The sequence below is a fragment of the Aethina tumida genome, chromosome 4, assembly GCF_024364675.1.
Source record: "Aethina tumida isolate Nest 87 chromosome 4, icAetTumi1.1, whole genome shotgun sequence".
NCBI lineage: Eukaryota > Metazoa > Arthropoda > Insecta > Coleoptera > Nitidulidae > Aethina > Aethina tumida.
This window is the reverse complement of record NC_065438.1, coordinates 26,681,242-26,698,036: the sequence shown is the minus strand read 5'-3', so window position 1 is coordinate 26,698,036 and position 16,795 is coordinate 26,681,242. Positions and strand designations below refer to the sequence as shown.

Here is a 16,795-nt window from a genome sequence, read left to right as displayed (position 1 = left end):
ATTTATTTCAAATGTATTTTTAATCATAGGAATTGAATTGATATACGAAACACGCCGCATTCCTATATCACAGTAATTTTGAGTCCTAAAGCTTGCGAATTTGCTTGATTAAAAATTTTTACAAGTTTCACACTTCATTAAAATGATAACTGCATAAAAAACCGAACAAAATCTGAATAATCTATGGGTTGGATCAATCAAAATATTTCCATCATTACAGACCAAACAATAACATTGTCTTTAGAAGATTTAAATTTTAAGTTGCTTGGGATATTCATTAGAAATTTTAGTATATTTATTTTAAAGATATCTATCAAAAAATGTTTTAAATATTTTACGTTGGGAGTGCCCCTTAAATTATTATTTTGGATCCAATAATACTTTGCTTCTCTTTAGACAGTAGGCAATATTCAGTTTTGTGCTGATATAAAAGGCACAATGTGCAACAGTTCATGATAGGGATCATTTTTATAAGATGAAAAACTACTCTAATTGTTTATAATTTAGTTATGTAAATAAAGATTTCACAAAAGTTTTTTAAAAACTTTTAATAAAGCTTTTTAAAATAAGAAGTAACAGCTTTAACTTCTTCAGACTCATCAACTTGCATCCCAGTTATCATTTTATTTACTTCTTCAACAGCTTCCATATCTATTTCATATTCTGAAGATTCACTCAGATTTTCTTCATCTGAAGTGTCTTCCAGTCTTTCTGGAATTGTACTTTGTATTAGATCTGATGCGTTGACATCCTCGACTCCAACCTCATCTAAAAATATAATACATAAAATATGTATAAATAATATAAATTTATTTCTTAACCTGTGTTTAATAAGTCTATGGTTTCTATAACAGGTTCATCATCCAAGTTACTTTGTTCTGATTGGCTACCACCAGATTGTGTAATATCTCCAATTTGCACACTTTTGTATAAACCTTTCTTAATATTACTCAACATCTCACTGCAATATGTTGGAGTTGACGGTTTACGAGTACTTTCTTCTTTGCGAGCTGATTGTTCCCGTTGTTTTTTACTATCTTCCAACAACTGTTCCTGTACCTGATTCAAGACATAGCTGTTGACTATCTCTCTACATTGTTCTGTAAAATTTTGAGGAAACCAGCCATTCTTTGGATCATAATCTGCCTCACTATGAGGTTTAGGTAGTCTTGACAGCATTTCTTTTATTTCAGGAATGTAAATATCACAATACTAAAACAATGTCATTAACATTTAGTAGAGAAGATTATATATATATATATATATATATATATATATATATATATATATATATATATATACCTGATAAAACAGTTGTCTTGCTGGGGGAATGGTAGTAGGAGTGAGAATATAACTACTCTCCTGAATGGAACTCTTTTTCAAAGCGATTTTGTCATCTAATGTTATCTTCTGAACATTACCCTGAGTATAGTAATAATAAAGTGTCTTGCTTGCATAATTCCTTTTGGCATTTACTTTTAACTTTGTACCCTCTAATGATAAAAATGTAAACATGAAATAAAAAAAAAAAAACAAAATTGTATAATTACCAGCAGTCCTAATTCTATAGTCTAAAGTTTGATAAATACGGGAATTACTGTCTTTTTGAGGATTATATCCAAACTTAATCCAAGCCATTCTCCAAGGCCCTGTGTTACAAAAATAAGCAACAGCAGGCAAAACAATTTTTGCATGTTCTTGACTTAATCCTGTTTTATGTAACACTGCTACTTTAGACCAAATTGGCCTCTTTTCAAACAACTGAAAATTGTAAAATGGTTGGAAAAAATCTATTATCAATTTTTATTTTGCACACTTACAGCTTTGACATTTTCATATACCCCTGTTAATTGTTTGTCATTCACTAACTGCATTGTATAATCTAAAGGTTTAAAGGGAATTTCAACATTAAGTTTTTGAAAATTAATAAAAATAGATATTTGTTTGAGGGACTGATGTGGCCTCTTTTGTTTCTTTGTCATATTCAAAACTGTTTCAGCAACTTCTGGTCTTAGGTGGTGTTCATATTTTTCTTCTGTTTTTAAGTATAGTTTGGTTTGATTTGAACACTCAAATCTGCTAAACACTGAAGGTAGGAAGAAACCTCTTTGTTCCTTATTTTCTTTTTGTCTAAAATTATAATAAAAAAGAACATAAAAGTGGTTTAATAAATAATAATGTGTACTTACAAATACCACTCCCGTGTTGGTATTTCTTTAGGAAAAATTATATCATAGAAATAATCCACTTTAGATTCTTTTGACTCATTAGGTGGCCCAATTAAAGGTAAATATTGGTAGTCAATGATCCCTAAAATAATCAACAAATTTAATAATTTAATATTGTTGTTTTTAATAATTTTATTACTGTTAAAAACGAAATTTAAAACAGTTATTCCCACAATTTCATAATCATACTTTTTTTCACCACCTCCATTCGTCTGTGTCACTTTTAATAATAAGTAAGGATTTGTGTCTCGATCAGCTAAAACACCTTTGTTAAATTTGTTTTGGGGGTGAAAATGCAAATTTAATTTATGACGTGTATCCGCAACTGCCTGTAAAATTTATTAACAGATATGTTTCAACATTATGTGTCTATATTACCAGTTCAAGAGATTTTATTCCTCCTAATGTTTCAATGGCTTTGTTAACATTTTTCACCACTCCAGGATATTCCACTCGAACAAACTTTTTTTTTATTTCAATTAAAGAATGAGCACTTAAAACGCTCTCCTCCGCTTCTTTAGGCACATTTTTGTCACTTTTACCTTTTGTACTAGACTTTTTTTTTGGTTCAGTCTTTTCAGCCATTTTATTAAATTTAATAAAAGTTAATACCGTTTATTTACATTCAAGGAAAACTAGATGTGACATTCAGAAAAGTCAGGTTATGTGGATAAGAGAACCAGAGAGATACAAATATTAGAAAATTAAACAATCAAAAACCATAGATATTACTTAACTTCAATACTGATGAGGTCATCAAGTTTTTAGGGTGACTTCCGAGTACAATATTAAAATTTATGAGATGAATGTTATTAAAAATAGTAATTAATAATTTATTATAATATATTCTCTATAAATACTTATTTTATATCGCATTTACAAAAGTAAACATAATATTTAATTTTGATTTTAAAAAAATATACTCTTTTTTAAATATTACTATGTTCATAAATATATTTTACAAAAAGAGCAATATTTTAATGTTTATGATCACCTTACTTAAATTCCGTAAAATTATGCGTAAGTAGACTGTTGCAATAAAACTTTATATTATGGATATACAATTTGCATAAATAAGTATATTAAAAATATATGATAGTAGTATGTCATTTCGTATACATAGTAAGTTCTGTTTCAGCTATTTGAATACTTAAAGTAATTAGAATAGAAACGTGTCCTAAATATGCGAGCCGGAATCTCAAAGTATTAAATTTTACTATCAACAAATGGTTATAAATAATTTTACGAACACAGGAAATAGATAAAATTGACATATACAGAGTGAGGTAAAACAAAAATTATTTAATTTTAATTATAAATCCTCTATTACCAGTAATAAATGTTATTTTAGAACCATGTCAAAGGATTTTATAGTGCTGTTACTCATTTTATTGCCAATGTGGTGAAATCACTGTACTTATAATAAGGAATACATATATTTAAAAAATATGTACTAACTCAGCATTTTGCCAAAAGTTTAATATTATTAGATGTGACTGTTCTATCTATATCGTTAAAGCTTTAAAGGAAATTTTAATAGCTATTACTGTTTCAAAATTCTAATTAAACTTAGATGATCCTCTAAAAATATACATGAGTCGAAAATACAGTATGTAATGTAAAACCATTTCAACCTAAATTGTTTAAATTTATAAAGTCATTAAATAAACACATAAAACACTTGAAGCAAAAAGTTAATTGTTCTTTTTGTACACAAGGACAATTTTTATTACTGTATATTGTCAGTGTGAAGTCACTGATAATTTTACAAGCGTAATCAATAACAAATGCGACACAACAAATCATACCGATGTGCGAACTATATGTAAATTAATAGACTTAGTTTTTATTGTTATCATGGCGCCACGACTCCCACATATGCACTGTGGGTTGTTTAAATGGAAAACGTACGAATCATTCATCACTACCTTTTTCTTAATGTCAAATATCTTTTTAATAATAAACAATTAATTCATTAATTAATTGTAAATGAGCATCGTGAATATTTATAAATTCAATTAAAGTTAGTTTGTTTAGACAGATTGAAATAACTAACTTTATTTCACTGTAAGTATGTTTGATCCTTTGAAACGATAACAATTACGTGATCGTCTCAAAAAATAAAAAGATTTTGAAGGAAAGGTCATTTAAGTTTAAACTTTTTGTTAGTTTGGTAATCTAGATATAAATTAAATTAAGTTTTAATACAAAAATATATTTGACTTCCCCTGGAGATTTAATTAAAACTAATTACAAGAAAAATTTGAAATTCCACAAGACATTGCCTTTCAAGTTAAATATGTTTCATATTTATGCGCCACTTAAGTATTCTTCCAAGTTGTAATGATGTCACTGGTAATTTTTAAGCGGTCACACGCATCACGTCGTGGTTTTACGCATAATCCACTATTTGCTGGTGCACAAGAAGAAAGAAAAAAATAAAAGCGTCGTAACTCTTAATTAATGCCGTTCATAAATCCCTGGTCCGCTTTATGACCCCGTATATGATTTCATTAACTGCCTACATAACCGTAAAAATGTTTATTTTGTTTCTGCATTCATCACAAAATGTGTGTAACTGAGTCACAATTACATCATTCAATTATCTATGCACAGAAGGTGTATTGTAAATATCATATTCCACCGGGAATTTCTCTCAGGAATTTAGCTGGCAGTCATTCGAAAATTTTAAACAAAATTAAAGGTAATACATATTTTTGAATGTTGATTTAATATCTGAGATATTTCAAATATTTTATTGGACTTGTTTAGATTCTTATAATACCTATTCAGTAAATGTTTGTTAATCACATAATATACATATAAAATTAATTTAGATTGTTTTTTGTTGGCCTTCCTTCTTTATTAAAATACAATACCTTAATCTTTTTGTGTTTATAAATTATGCAAATATTCTAATTTATTTTGTTAAAAGTAACAAATTTTATGACCCAAATTACTTCATTCTATTGTATTGTAAATACATAATTTATGTAAATTTTCTGTATTTAGTTAGGAAACCATTTCGTCCGTTAATTTATTTTAACAAGTATCGTCGAAGCAATTAATTAACTTAACTGGACAATTTATCTTGGAAAATTACGCCCACATAACAATGTTATTATTTTCATTAATATTTTGTAATATGCAACTTGAATAAATTAGAGTTTTATTACCAATATATGTCATAAGTATTTTTAAAGCGTTTGGTCACTTTTGTTTATATTCCGTTCTAGATTATTGTGCCATGGACTTTTTGCGCATTGGAAGTGGGTACGTAAGCGTCAAGAAATAGTATCATATAAATTTATTCTTAAAATTTACAGAAGTTGAAAAATTGTATGAAATTAAATATATATTTATATATTTTTATATTTGTATTAACTTTATTGTCACTTCATTATGAAATTTGTACGGTTATTTAAAAACTACTAATTAAAAGTGCTAACTGTCAGTATAAGTTGACTTACAAATATAATAACATTGTCAACTAAGAAAAAAAAATACAGAGATAAATTTTTATTTCAAAAAGTAGTAGACGCAGTCATTACCACTTAAAAATTTCCTTTTACACGACTTTCTAGAGTAAACTTTACTTGCAGGGTGTGTGGTGAAACGGGATTAAGGCATTAATGTTTAAAAACTTTGTTTATTGTAATTATCCGTTTGTATACCACGCTCTAAATATTATTTACGTCTTTAGTTATCCTTGTAGTCACGTCGATATATCGTCGGCATATCTTAGATAGTTTCCCAAGTTATTGGTCCTTTGGGTTATTAAACGTATGCGTGTTGTAGACCTTGTCCTGGTGTAGGTAGGTGTTCCTGTTTATGTATTTTTTATTTGCATTTAAAAATGAATTTGTAGATCTTGATGATGAAAACTTTTGTGCCTGGGAAACCTGTGTTTTCTTCAACCCTCCCAATCCAATTTGAATTGCACACACAGCTATCTAATCGCTTTTGACAACATTCTTCCAGTTCTTCAGTTCTTCAATACAGTGATCTAGGTTTCAAAAAAAGGCCCAAGTATGTCAATTATGGAAGTAATAGATTTATGTTCAAACCAAGAAGAAAGGACAGTTTCCATTAACTCTATGTAATTTTCTGCCTTATGATTTCTAAGAAAATATTCTCACACAAATGATTAATGATGTGGTAAAATGGGAATTTTTGATAATTATTAGAAGACTTCCGTACCAATCCCAAGAAATGTACGTTCCAAGTAATCAAAACAAAGGTTTTACAAATTGCTTAGAATTGCATTATTTTTAATAGTCAGATCGGTTTTGTTATGTCATTTGTTACTAGATGTTACCTTATTCTATAAAAAAGTTTAGATATATATTTTAAGGAGAAAAAGGTTTAAATAAATTCTTCACTATCTTTGTTTTAATGTACTAGGTTCTTAATTTATTATAACCCATTTATTTTACCATTCAAAATGATGAAAAAGACACCAGTATATATATATATATATATATATATATATATATATATATATATACATACAATTGGAAGCAGAGCAAGAAGTCAAAAGCAAAACAACTGAAAAAAAAATAGGAGGAATACTTGGGAATATATACTTTACTGAGTACTGAGATGGTCACTGTTAAGAAGGATGAATCAGTGAACAAAAACATTAATCTACAAACTCCTATAAATAAGATAAGTACTTCCAAAAATCTATGTCGGCATCGTCAAATAGTTTCTTGAACATTGGAAGACTTTATATATATACGGTACAATTCTGCTAAATCGAGACATGAGCAAAGGGTTTCTTTGTAAATGAAACTCTTGAACGTTGTTATGGTATTGGAGAAGTTCTCTTAAAGACAAATTTCATCATCAGCAGAAGACGCAACTCTTCGCATTGCTTCGACGCTCAAGAAAGTCGCAGATGCCTAAGATATTATGTTATAAGAGATATCCCAAATGTCAAATTGGCGGTTATGACACAAAGAGAGGTCTCCCTGATCAGAACGCGAATGACTTCACATCTCTGCGCCGCTTCTTTATCGAATGATACAATACATAAAACATGCCCCTAGATTTGCACCGACTAGGTATATAATACCAATGCGATGACTCGTTCTAGATAAATTCATTATTAAAATAATTTTTTAATTATATTTTTAAATTGTACTTAAATCATACATAACTTACAATATGGTATAATAATAACAATATTTGTTTTAATTCATTTTAAATAAATCTTAATATTTTCAAATTCGGATAAAGGACAAATTAAATTAAAAAAAATAATAATTTGTTTCAAGAAACTTAATTAGTAGAAACTTACATCATACCGATGCGAAGATTTAAGGCCGCAAGATAAATGTTATAAATATACGAAGATTTTAATATTGAAAATTGTATTGTATTGTAGATATCTTATTATTTTATTTGTATTAAGCTAATAGATAAAAATTTTACTTATATTTTGTTGAATTTGACATAGGATTTTTATCAAATCCTATAATTATTTGATTAATGTTTAATAAACATGTTTTTTCTTATGTTGTTTTCGTTATTTCCTACAAATATTATTAGATAAATCCTAAATATCGAAATATCTGGTTACATGTCGAAAAGAAAAGATCAGTTCTTGATAGTATGAAATGGAAGCAATCATTTGGCCAGGTTGGAGCAGCTCTTGATAAACCATTTCTTTGCATTACTTTTCTTTTCGTCAATCTGAGCTTTGTCCACGAATTTTCAATATCTCCAAAAATGGCACGAGTTTATTCTGTATCATCATCAAAGAGATTTGGTTTATCAAACTTTTCATGGTAATTTCATGCGGAACCTAAATGTCGGGCTTTTCTATTCAGCCTTATACAAATGCTCCAAAATTGTTTTGTGATAGGTATTTAGTTTCACATCGATATCATAAGATGAAATGAGGCGGTCTCGCTGAACTTTTTCCACTTAACGCTTAAAAATTTAGATAAAATAATAATAGTATTCGAATAGTGAAATCCATTAATTTATTGTTAACATTTCCTTTTTAATTACAATATTATGTAATTTTTATATATTTTTTTAGTGTTTTGATTGATAATTTATATTATTTAACAATATATTAATGCAATCAAAATATTTTATATTTTATATAAATAATTACTCTATATTCTTTTTTCTAATATTAATTTCGTACCTAAATCAAAATATTTCTACTTAAATTAAATCTTAAACAAAATATGTGTGTGTTCACAGAAATAGCACACTTTTGACAAATCTATATTTGTAAGTAACTTATATCAACAAAATTGTTAATATTTTATTGATAAAACCACATGTAAAAGGTGAGCCAAAGATTCAATGAAATCTCAAATACTTAATACTTCAAATTAAATTTGTTACTTTTAGGTATTTTTCAATTGTATTAAAATTCGGACCTTACACTGGTTAGTCAAGAAACTTATAACAATTTAGGGTTTAACCAACTTTGAACTGAACAACTTTGCATCAAAATTATCCAAAAAAAATCTATGTAATTGATAAATTGTAGTTGCCAAACGATTTCGTTACATCTCTCATGATGGGTTTATATACGAAACGGTCTATTTTATTAATTATTTTTTGTAATGGTCCTATACCACGCCAAGGAAAGGAACCCCAAAGCAAATCTTTTCCTCCAGTATGTTTGAAAGTTTTTGTAATGTATTTAGGATCTAAACTTTTATTAGGAGGACGATGAATGTATTTTTTTTATCTAATCTTCTATTGAAAATAGATTCATCATTTCAAAGTACCCTTCTCCAAAATAATGGAGGATAATTAATACCTTTTTGCACAAACTTTAGTTTTGTTCAAATATTCTTTTTTAATACCAATGGTTTCTGAAATATATCCTTGTTTGTTTAATGGACGTCTGATTGTTCTACTAGACTCACTGTATGAACCAATTAATTCATTTCTTATTTACCTATACAAGAAAGGATATGGTTTACTGATTTTTGTCTGACAATAAGTGTTTTTTATTACGATATTTTCTTACCGTATTTTTAATTGAGTGTGTTATTTCATATTTGTTAATAAGAACTGTAAACCACTTTTTTCCCAGAATATTTCCAGTTTGACCATAACGTCTAATTATATTCCTGACCGTTGATGTAGGAATATTAAGCCACTTAACGTATTATTTTGCTACGACAATAATTTTTGGCCACTAACTCACGAATTTTGAAACTTGCAGCTATATCACACAACATTTTTTAAATTAGCGCAGAAACTGACTTAAACCCATAGTCCACTAAAAATTTTTTTGTATTTTTCTATATTTTATTTTGATTAATAATATTTATTTAAAACTAACTAATTATGTAGCAACAATTTTTGAAAAAACACTTAGGAAAAAATAAAATGTCACGCATAAAAATTTTTGCAACTTATTCATTTGTCCTAATATATAGTTGTTGGGGCTCGTATGTATGTTTACTATGTAATATTTCCGATGTTTATAAAATGCGTAACAAGAAAAGAAAAAGTATAGAATATTGAATATATTTTTTATACTGACAGGACAAATTTTTATTATTATATAAATATCTTACAAATTTTAAATTTTGAGCTATAAGTACTTTATTTTTTAAAACGAATAGTTGTTGAGCTTATGTAATAGTATATAAAAAAGTAATTGTTTATTTATACGTTCTTTAAATATTCCCCATTGATGTAATACGGTTTAAACAACTCCTCTTATAATAAAATCTTATAAAAACAAGCTATAAAACATCAGGAATAAAAAAAACTTTAAAAGATATCATTTCATTGACATTTAAAAATTTGGCTTCACTACAACTTTATCTAGGTTTCAAAACACAGGAAGGTTGATCGACTTAAATTCGACTATTTTTAAACGTTTAACATTAGATTTCAATGTCAGTGTTACACTTTTTTTATCATAATTTCACACTACATTTACTTGAAATAGTCCGAATAAGAAAATTTCAATTGGCCGATCTTGATATCTTGCCAAGCCTTCTATAATTCAACACCAAATGCTACGTTACATGTCTGTTCATACTATGCAATGTGAGACAAGACGATAACTGACGCTTTCATCTTAATTTATCTGGATCAAAATGTGCGTTTCATATTGCTCATATTTAAATAAATAGACTCTATTTACAGAGGAAGAGAACATTGTTATTTACTATCGACCCATTTACTAATGTACACTATTGATTAGTTACTTTATACAGTAGTGCCCAGGAAGTTGTGGGATTTCTTTTTGCTATTTTTTTATCAAAAAACATAAGGTTTTTATTGACGATTAATTTTTTTCATTTGAAACAATTTTTTCTTGTTAATCTAGGTTCATCAATTCGATTGTATCACCATCATTATTGTTTTGTACCTAAATCACAAAAGAAATATGAAATGTCGCTGGTCATAGAAATAGTTTAAAAAATATACACTCTTCCAAATTAACGCACCACCTATAATTTTATAAATAAATTCATTCTTGGGAGACATTTAAAGGACCATCAACAATTCGAATAACTTAGAGGATGTGGAACGTCTTCTACTCGAAATTTGAGATAATTTCGTATAATATGAACATATTAAATTGAAATTTTTATTTTTCATGAACATTAAATTTTGTTAATTTTTAGTTATTTTAGAAAAACAATATTTTTAAGAATTCTTGTAACAATCATAAATATTTTTGCCGTTTTCTGAAAATATTAATAATAATTAATTATTATTGGTGAGGTAAGTGCTTGGAACAGTGTATATTTATTAAGTAAATTATATATAAAGCAAAGATTATTATTATGAGGCATAAATTAAATTTTACGATTTAATGCTTTTGGGTGTAGTAATCGAAATTACACGTTGTCCTTTAAGTTTTCAATTGTATTTAGATTTAGACTTTATGTTGAACATGGACTCATCACTCTAAAGTACCCTTCTCCAAAATTCTGGAGGATAATCAATATATATTTGTATGAATACCAATGATTTTTTACTGAAATATATCCTTGCATGTTTTGTTCATTCAGTCGATTGTTCTACTAGACACCCTGATCTCGTATGACACATTTAATTCGTTTTTTATTTGCCTAGACAAGAAAAGATGTCGTTTACAGATCTTTACAATGTCAGTCGATTAAATGACTTGTTTTTTTTGATAGGACATTTTCTCATTATATTTTTAATTAAGTTTGTTACTTCATTCATATATTTAATGTTTCTTTCTTCTCCCTGTAATTTATTCAATAAAATAATATAAATCTTACTAGGAATAAATTCTTAATATTAAGAGTATTCTTAAATAGTGTCACAAAATGTAAATATATTTCAAATTGCTATTTCTTTGGCCAGTCAAATGAGACAGACCAATATATAGTTTGTTCCAAAAAGCGTGGTATGTAAAAAAAGGTATAGAATATTGAAATATTTTTTTTATACTGGCTGTACAAATTTGAATTAAATCTTTTTATGTAAATAAATATATTACAAAATGTTTGATTTTAAATTTTATGCTGTCTTTGGCTGCCACAGTAACTAACCCAGTTAATAGAGACATTATTGTTATCCGGAACATTTGTTGATAACGTTTTTAGTACCTCTCTAAGTATGACTGAAAAATGCAACAAGAATAAATGTTTATTAATGAGTTGTTCAACTCAAAAACTTGGAATTTAGAACTGTTGTTTGAATACCTAAACAAAGTTCGAATGCCCGAAGCAAACCTATTAAGTTACATAATATAGTGGTCTCAATTTGGTTACGAATATATTTAGTACGACGCAAACCATTAAAGCCGTTTTATAGATTTGCTTAGATTTTTGCAGCGATTAACATATATTTAAATATTTCAACGGCCACATAAACTTGGCGCCGAAAAACCAGTTTATTTATTTAATATGCATTATAGCCCGAATCTCCTAATAATTCAAGAAGAAACAAAACATTTAGTCATATCCTACTTCAGAAAAAGGTAAAAACTCAGTTTTATATGTGCAAAATGTTTAATGTGACTGACGAAATTTGTTGACTGAATCATTCAGTTACCATATTAGTGCAACGTTCTTGGAATTTGCGTATTATTTAATGTACAGGTTCCACCACCTTGTGCAACACGATGCCTCCTGCACAGCAGTAAATTTCCAACCGTCAGTTCCTGAAGGTATAATTTTAGAAGTCATAAATAATAGAGTTCTCAAATTGTAATAATGAGTAATATCTTCGTATAAACATGCACAAAAGCTGAACTATGTAATACGGTTTGTATTTATAGAAAATTACACAAGTATGTTTAGTCTTTATAGACTGGTTTAGATTTCACTTGTTGCATCTATGACTATCTTAACATAAAAAAAGTCATGTTCAAATGTTAGGGATATTGAAATAAGCGTTGTCAGTGTCTTGTTTTTCTTTTTTCTTTTAGACTAGTTTAATTAAAACTAAGTTCTCGTGAGAAAATAAAAGAATAATTTATTTAGTTACTACACGACTCAATATATTTAACATAAATCAACAATTTTTATTTTTGATCAAAGTTAGGTGCCATAATTATAGCAACTTATTATAATTATTTAATAATGGGTCGTAGTCAAACTGTATCATATGTCATAAGTAATATTATAATTCAGTCTTGCCAAGACCGAGAGCAACAAGTCGAGATTGTTAAGAGTTTACAGTTAAGGGTGCTGGAAAGTAATTTCTTACATTAAATTCAAATGAATAAATTTTTAATAAGTCTTTATTTTTAATCAATATTATAATCACTCTCGTTATCAACAACCTTTTGCCATCTAGGTTTTTGAGTAAAGTATATCCATATTTTGAACATCATCAAATTTCAAATTTTTTGCCATTAAGAAAATGTTGTAGGGGTCAGAATAAATGGAAATCCGGGGCGCAATATCGGGTGAGTATGGCGGATGAGACAGCACCTCCCACTCCAATTTATTAACTTTTTCACCACAGAGTGGTGTTGCATTATGGTGTTGCAAAGAGCCGCAGGTTGGCCACCCCTGATATAGAACCTACTTTTCGTCTCCAGTGATCAAACCAAAATATCGTTGAAGCAATCATTGTATGTGATGGATCAGCTAGCTTTGTTCTCATCGGACAAATTATAGAGGATACAAACACCTGATCTGCTTATTTTTCCAATTAGCTGTATGTTCCTGGATGGTCGACCAATATTGGTTAAGGGCATTTGACAGTTCTTCGTTTGTTTGATATGGATTTGCTACTATTTCTGCCGTTAGCACGTCGTTGTCTAATGCTGTTGGTCTTCCTCATCGATAAGAGTCAGATATATCAAAATTAGCGGATCTGAATTTGGAAAGCATACAATACCGCATATGCCCTTCTCATATTTAACTGGCTAATTCACCCCAAACTTCAAAAAAAAAAGTTTTATACTGAATTATTTGGAAGATAACAAGTCTCAATAAGCTTAAAATGACTCCTTGGAAATACACAATGAATTGACAAATGACAATCAAATATCGACATGCCCAGAAACGACATTACTTTCCAACCCCCTTAATAAATCAATCGTTTCTTGTGTTGATAAAACATCTAAAGAAAACCTGGAGGAAATGAGACTTGCTGAAATTTAATTTAAGGTCTGTGAGAAGAAGGTTAATTGATGGGGGTTTGTTTATCTAGAAGATAGTGGTGACAGGTAGTTTTTAGTTATGAGTTTACATTTAATTTATTAAAAATGGTGATTTAACTTATGTCAGATGTCCTACAAGGACAAAACTACACAAAACCTTTGTTATACTCACTGTAAAATAGTACACGGATATACAACAATTTGTTTCCACATATTGAAGAAACGATGTCGATGACATCAATGTTTTGCCTTGGCCAACGCAATCTTCAGATACCGAGTTTACAACAGAGAATATGTGGGATCACATTGATAACCAAATTCAACATAAAAATTATACAGGTTTAATCGAATTCTTCGCAGCTATGCAGAAATGAGAAGTTGAGTCTATACCTTGGTGATGTATAGTTGCTGTATTTATGTACAGTTCAGTTCATAAAAATAAATTTAAATATTAATTTTTAAAATAGAGAAAGATATAGAACATTAGTAAATTAATATTATTTCAACAGTTCACTTTAAGTAAAATTTTAAAAGGCAATAATGACCACTAACTATTGTATATATACATAAAATTTAGTACTTTGAATGTCTTACATGGGCATTGATGATTGCTTGACATCTCCTGTTAATGCCTCGTTTCTGCATGGGGTATATTGGCTCATGTCGGCATGATAGTTCGAAGCTCTGATCGTAGCTGAGAGTGTTAGGGCGGAGTTAATGATTCGTGACCAGCTTTTTTAGAATATTCCATGCATATTCGATGGGAATTAGATCAGGTCACCTCGGGAGAAGTTGTAAGGTCTCAATACTCAGCGTTTCGAGGCGTTCAAGTAAAGGAAAAATCCTTTTAAGTTTTTTACTAGGTTTTACGTATCCATTATGTGAAAAAGGCTGACGTCCTCTTTTGGCCGTCATTTTTTTCAATATTTTTAAAAGCAAATTTGATGACTTTATTATACAAGGAAAATCCTATTAAAATGCAAAATTTTAATACTTTTTTTTTTTTGGAAAACCTATTAATCCTCTTAGAATCTTTTCTTTTAGAATTCATTTTATGAAGATAAAACTAAAGTATCCTACTATGTGGTACTATTGTTATTAGAAGCTTGAATAAGTTCTGCTGTTTCTTCAAAAAATGAATTTCGAATGGTAACACACCTGCAAGGAAGTACTGTATCTAACATTTAATTTCAGTGTATGCTAGTTTACACTATAATGACAAATAAAGTGTATTTGCAGTGAATTTTATTGCACTATTTTATTCAAAAGAAATCTGCAGTTGGAGCATATGGAAGTGTTGAGGTGACAAAGCTCTGTGGGATATAACATGCAGAGATTGATTTCGACGTTTCAATAATGGTTTTCAACTAGAGGATAAAAAACGTTCTGGTGCATCGAAAAAATTTGAAGACAAATAATTGGAGGAATTAGTTGTTCAAGACCGATGTCAGATACTACCAAAACTTTTTAAAACGTTTAAAACTGTTAGGAGTGACTCAGAAGTAAGGACATTGTGCGCCGTATGATTTGAAATTGAGAGACGTCGATTGGCGAGTTGCGTGAAAGTGTGAACTACTGCTACAACGGAAAAGAAAAGCTTTTTTGCTATGTATCGCGTCTGACGTTGCATGCATCTACTCCATCTGGTTCGAAGCTTGTTCCTTGCATTTGGTAGGATTTACAGGGTGTATGTTATTACAAACCGAATGAGATTATCACGGGAGATCGCTATCGATTTCAGTTGATAGTTTAAGTCGAGCCCTAAAAGAAAAACGGCCGTTATACGAACAATACGTTACACGACAAAGTGATTTTGTTACATGTCAACGTTCGGCTTCGTGTTGCAAAACCAATGTTGTATGGGAAGGCACGTGGTCTGACTGAGCGGCGCTTCCATTCTTATGAAGATACTAAAGAATGGAGATCGATTCTTGGTTAGCCTCTAAAGGCATATGGTTTTTCCGACGAGTGAACTATTTTTGTTTTGCTTTTATTTAAAAAAAAACAGCGAGAACTTATTCAAGATCCTAAACTTGGTAAAAATGCCATTTATTTATTCAGTAAATAATTATGTTAGATTTTTTCAGCATTACAAAATAGTCGCATAAAAGCATAAGCCTTTATTGAAAAAAAATACACAGTATTAAATACTTATCATTAAAATCTGTTCCATAGAGAAGAAAAAAATATGATGTTATAATGCAATTCATAAAAAATCGCTCGCTAGGTTTTTCTTTTTCACGGAAGAATTCCTGTCAGGACGAACATTATCGTCAGCATCTACGAGGTCCTAGTAGTTCTAATAGTAGTAGAAAATTTGGTAACTAATATTTGTGTCTTGACATATGCATCATCCTGCATGACCATTACAACAAATTCCTTCCCATACTATAATGAAAAACCCTTGAAATGGGTTTACTACTCGGACTACTTCGTGGAACACCTCGATTCATCAGAGACGAATCATTATTGTACTTGCTGCAAAGTGGCATTACCACTTTGCAAACAAAATTATATATAAGCTATTATATAAAAAAGAGGTATTCAGCGGGCACGTATAATAAAAAAGAAATGATATAAAAATTTATAATAAGGTTTGTCGAACGAAATATCTATTATTACTTAGTAATCGTTATTGTTAACTATAATTAAACAAAATTAATGGAAATTTTTCACCCTTTACATTTTGGTGTCATCGTATTATTTAAATCAATTTAATCTTAATGTAATGAAATTGAAACATAAGGTTGGGACGAAGAAAATCTTAAATATTCCAGTCAAATAATAAGAAGGAAGATATATAAAACATAAGAATATTGATTCATACTCTCTTTAAAGATTATAATAATAATTGGGATTAAATATTACATAGAATAATATATTAATTTTAAAAAAAATCAATATTTTGATACTCATTGAGGTAAGTCTAAGAAACTACGTGACTAAAATTTTGTATAACATTTGGCATTAATTGGCA

At 28.8% G+C, this 16,795-nt stretch overlaps 1 protein-coding gene and 1 long non-coding RNA gene across 2 annotated transcripts; one reads left to right on the top strand and one right to left on the bottom strand.

Moving 5' to 3' along the window:
- Positions 1-489: 489 nt before the first annotated feature.
- On the bottom strand, positions 490-2,874 carry LOC109594021 (general transcription factor 3C polypeptide 5). The gene is made up of 8 exons (XM_020009184.2): positions 2,607-2,874; positions 2,368-2,557; positions 2,190-2,310; positions 1,821-2,130; positions 1,551-1,761; positions 1,303-1,493; positions 822-1,212; positions 490-768 (listed from the first exon to the last, which is right to left on the bottom strand). Exons 1-8 carry the CDS (start codon positions 2,811-2,813, stop codon positions 548-550), a joined length of 1,842 nt encoding a protein of 613 aa, XP_019864743.2. The 5' UTR covers positions 2,814-2,874; the 3' UTR covers positions 490-547.
- Positions 2,875-5,487: 2,613 nt separating this feature from the next.
- LOC109594023 (uncharacterized) lies at positions 5,488-6,699 on the top strand. Its single transcript, XR_002191195.2, has 3 exons — positions 5,488-5,501; positions 5,932-6,043; positions 6,097-6,699. It is a non-coding gene; the product is annotated as an uncharacterized LOC109594023 (long non-coding RNA).
- Positions 6,700-16,795: the final 10,096 nt, after the last annotated feature.

What these genes read in the sequence shown, in the direction of transcription:
- LOC109594021 (XM_020009184.2), bottom strand. Translation starts at nt 2,813, where the DNA reads ATGGCTGAAAAGACTGAACCAAAAAAAAAGTCTAGTACAAAAGGTAAA. An exon ending in TATATGAAAATGTCAAAGCT is followed by an intron (nt 1,762 to 1,820) that starts GTAAGTGTGCAA and finishes TACAATTTTCAG; the next exon opens with TTGTTTGAAAAGAGGCCAAT. An exon ending in CAAGACAACTGTTTTATCAG is followed by an intron (nt 1,213 to 1,302) that starts GTATATATATAT and finishes ACATTGTTTTAG; the next exon opens with TATTGTGATATTTACATTCC.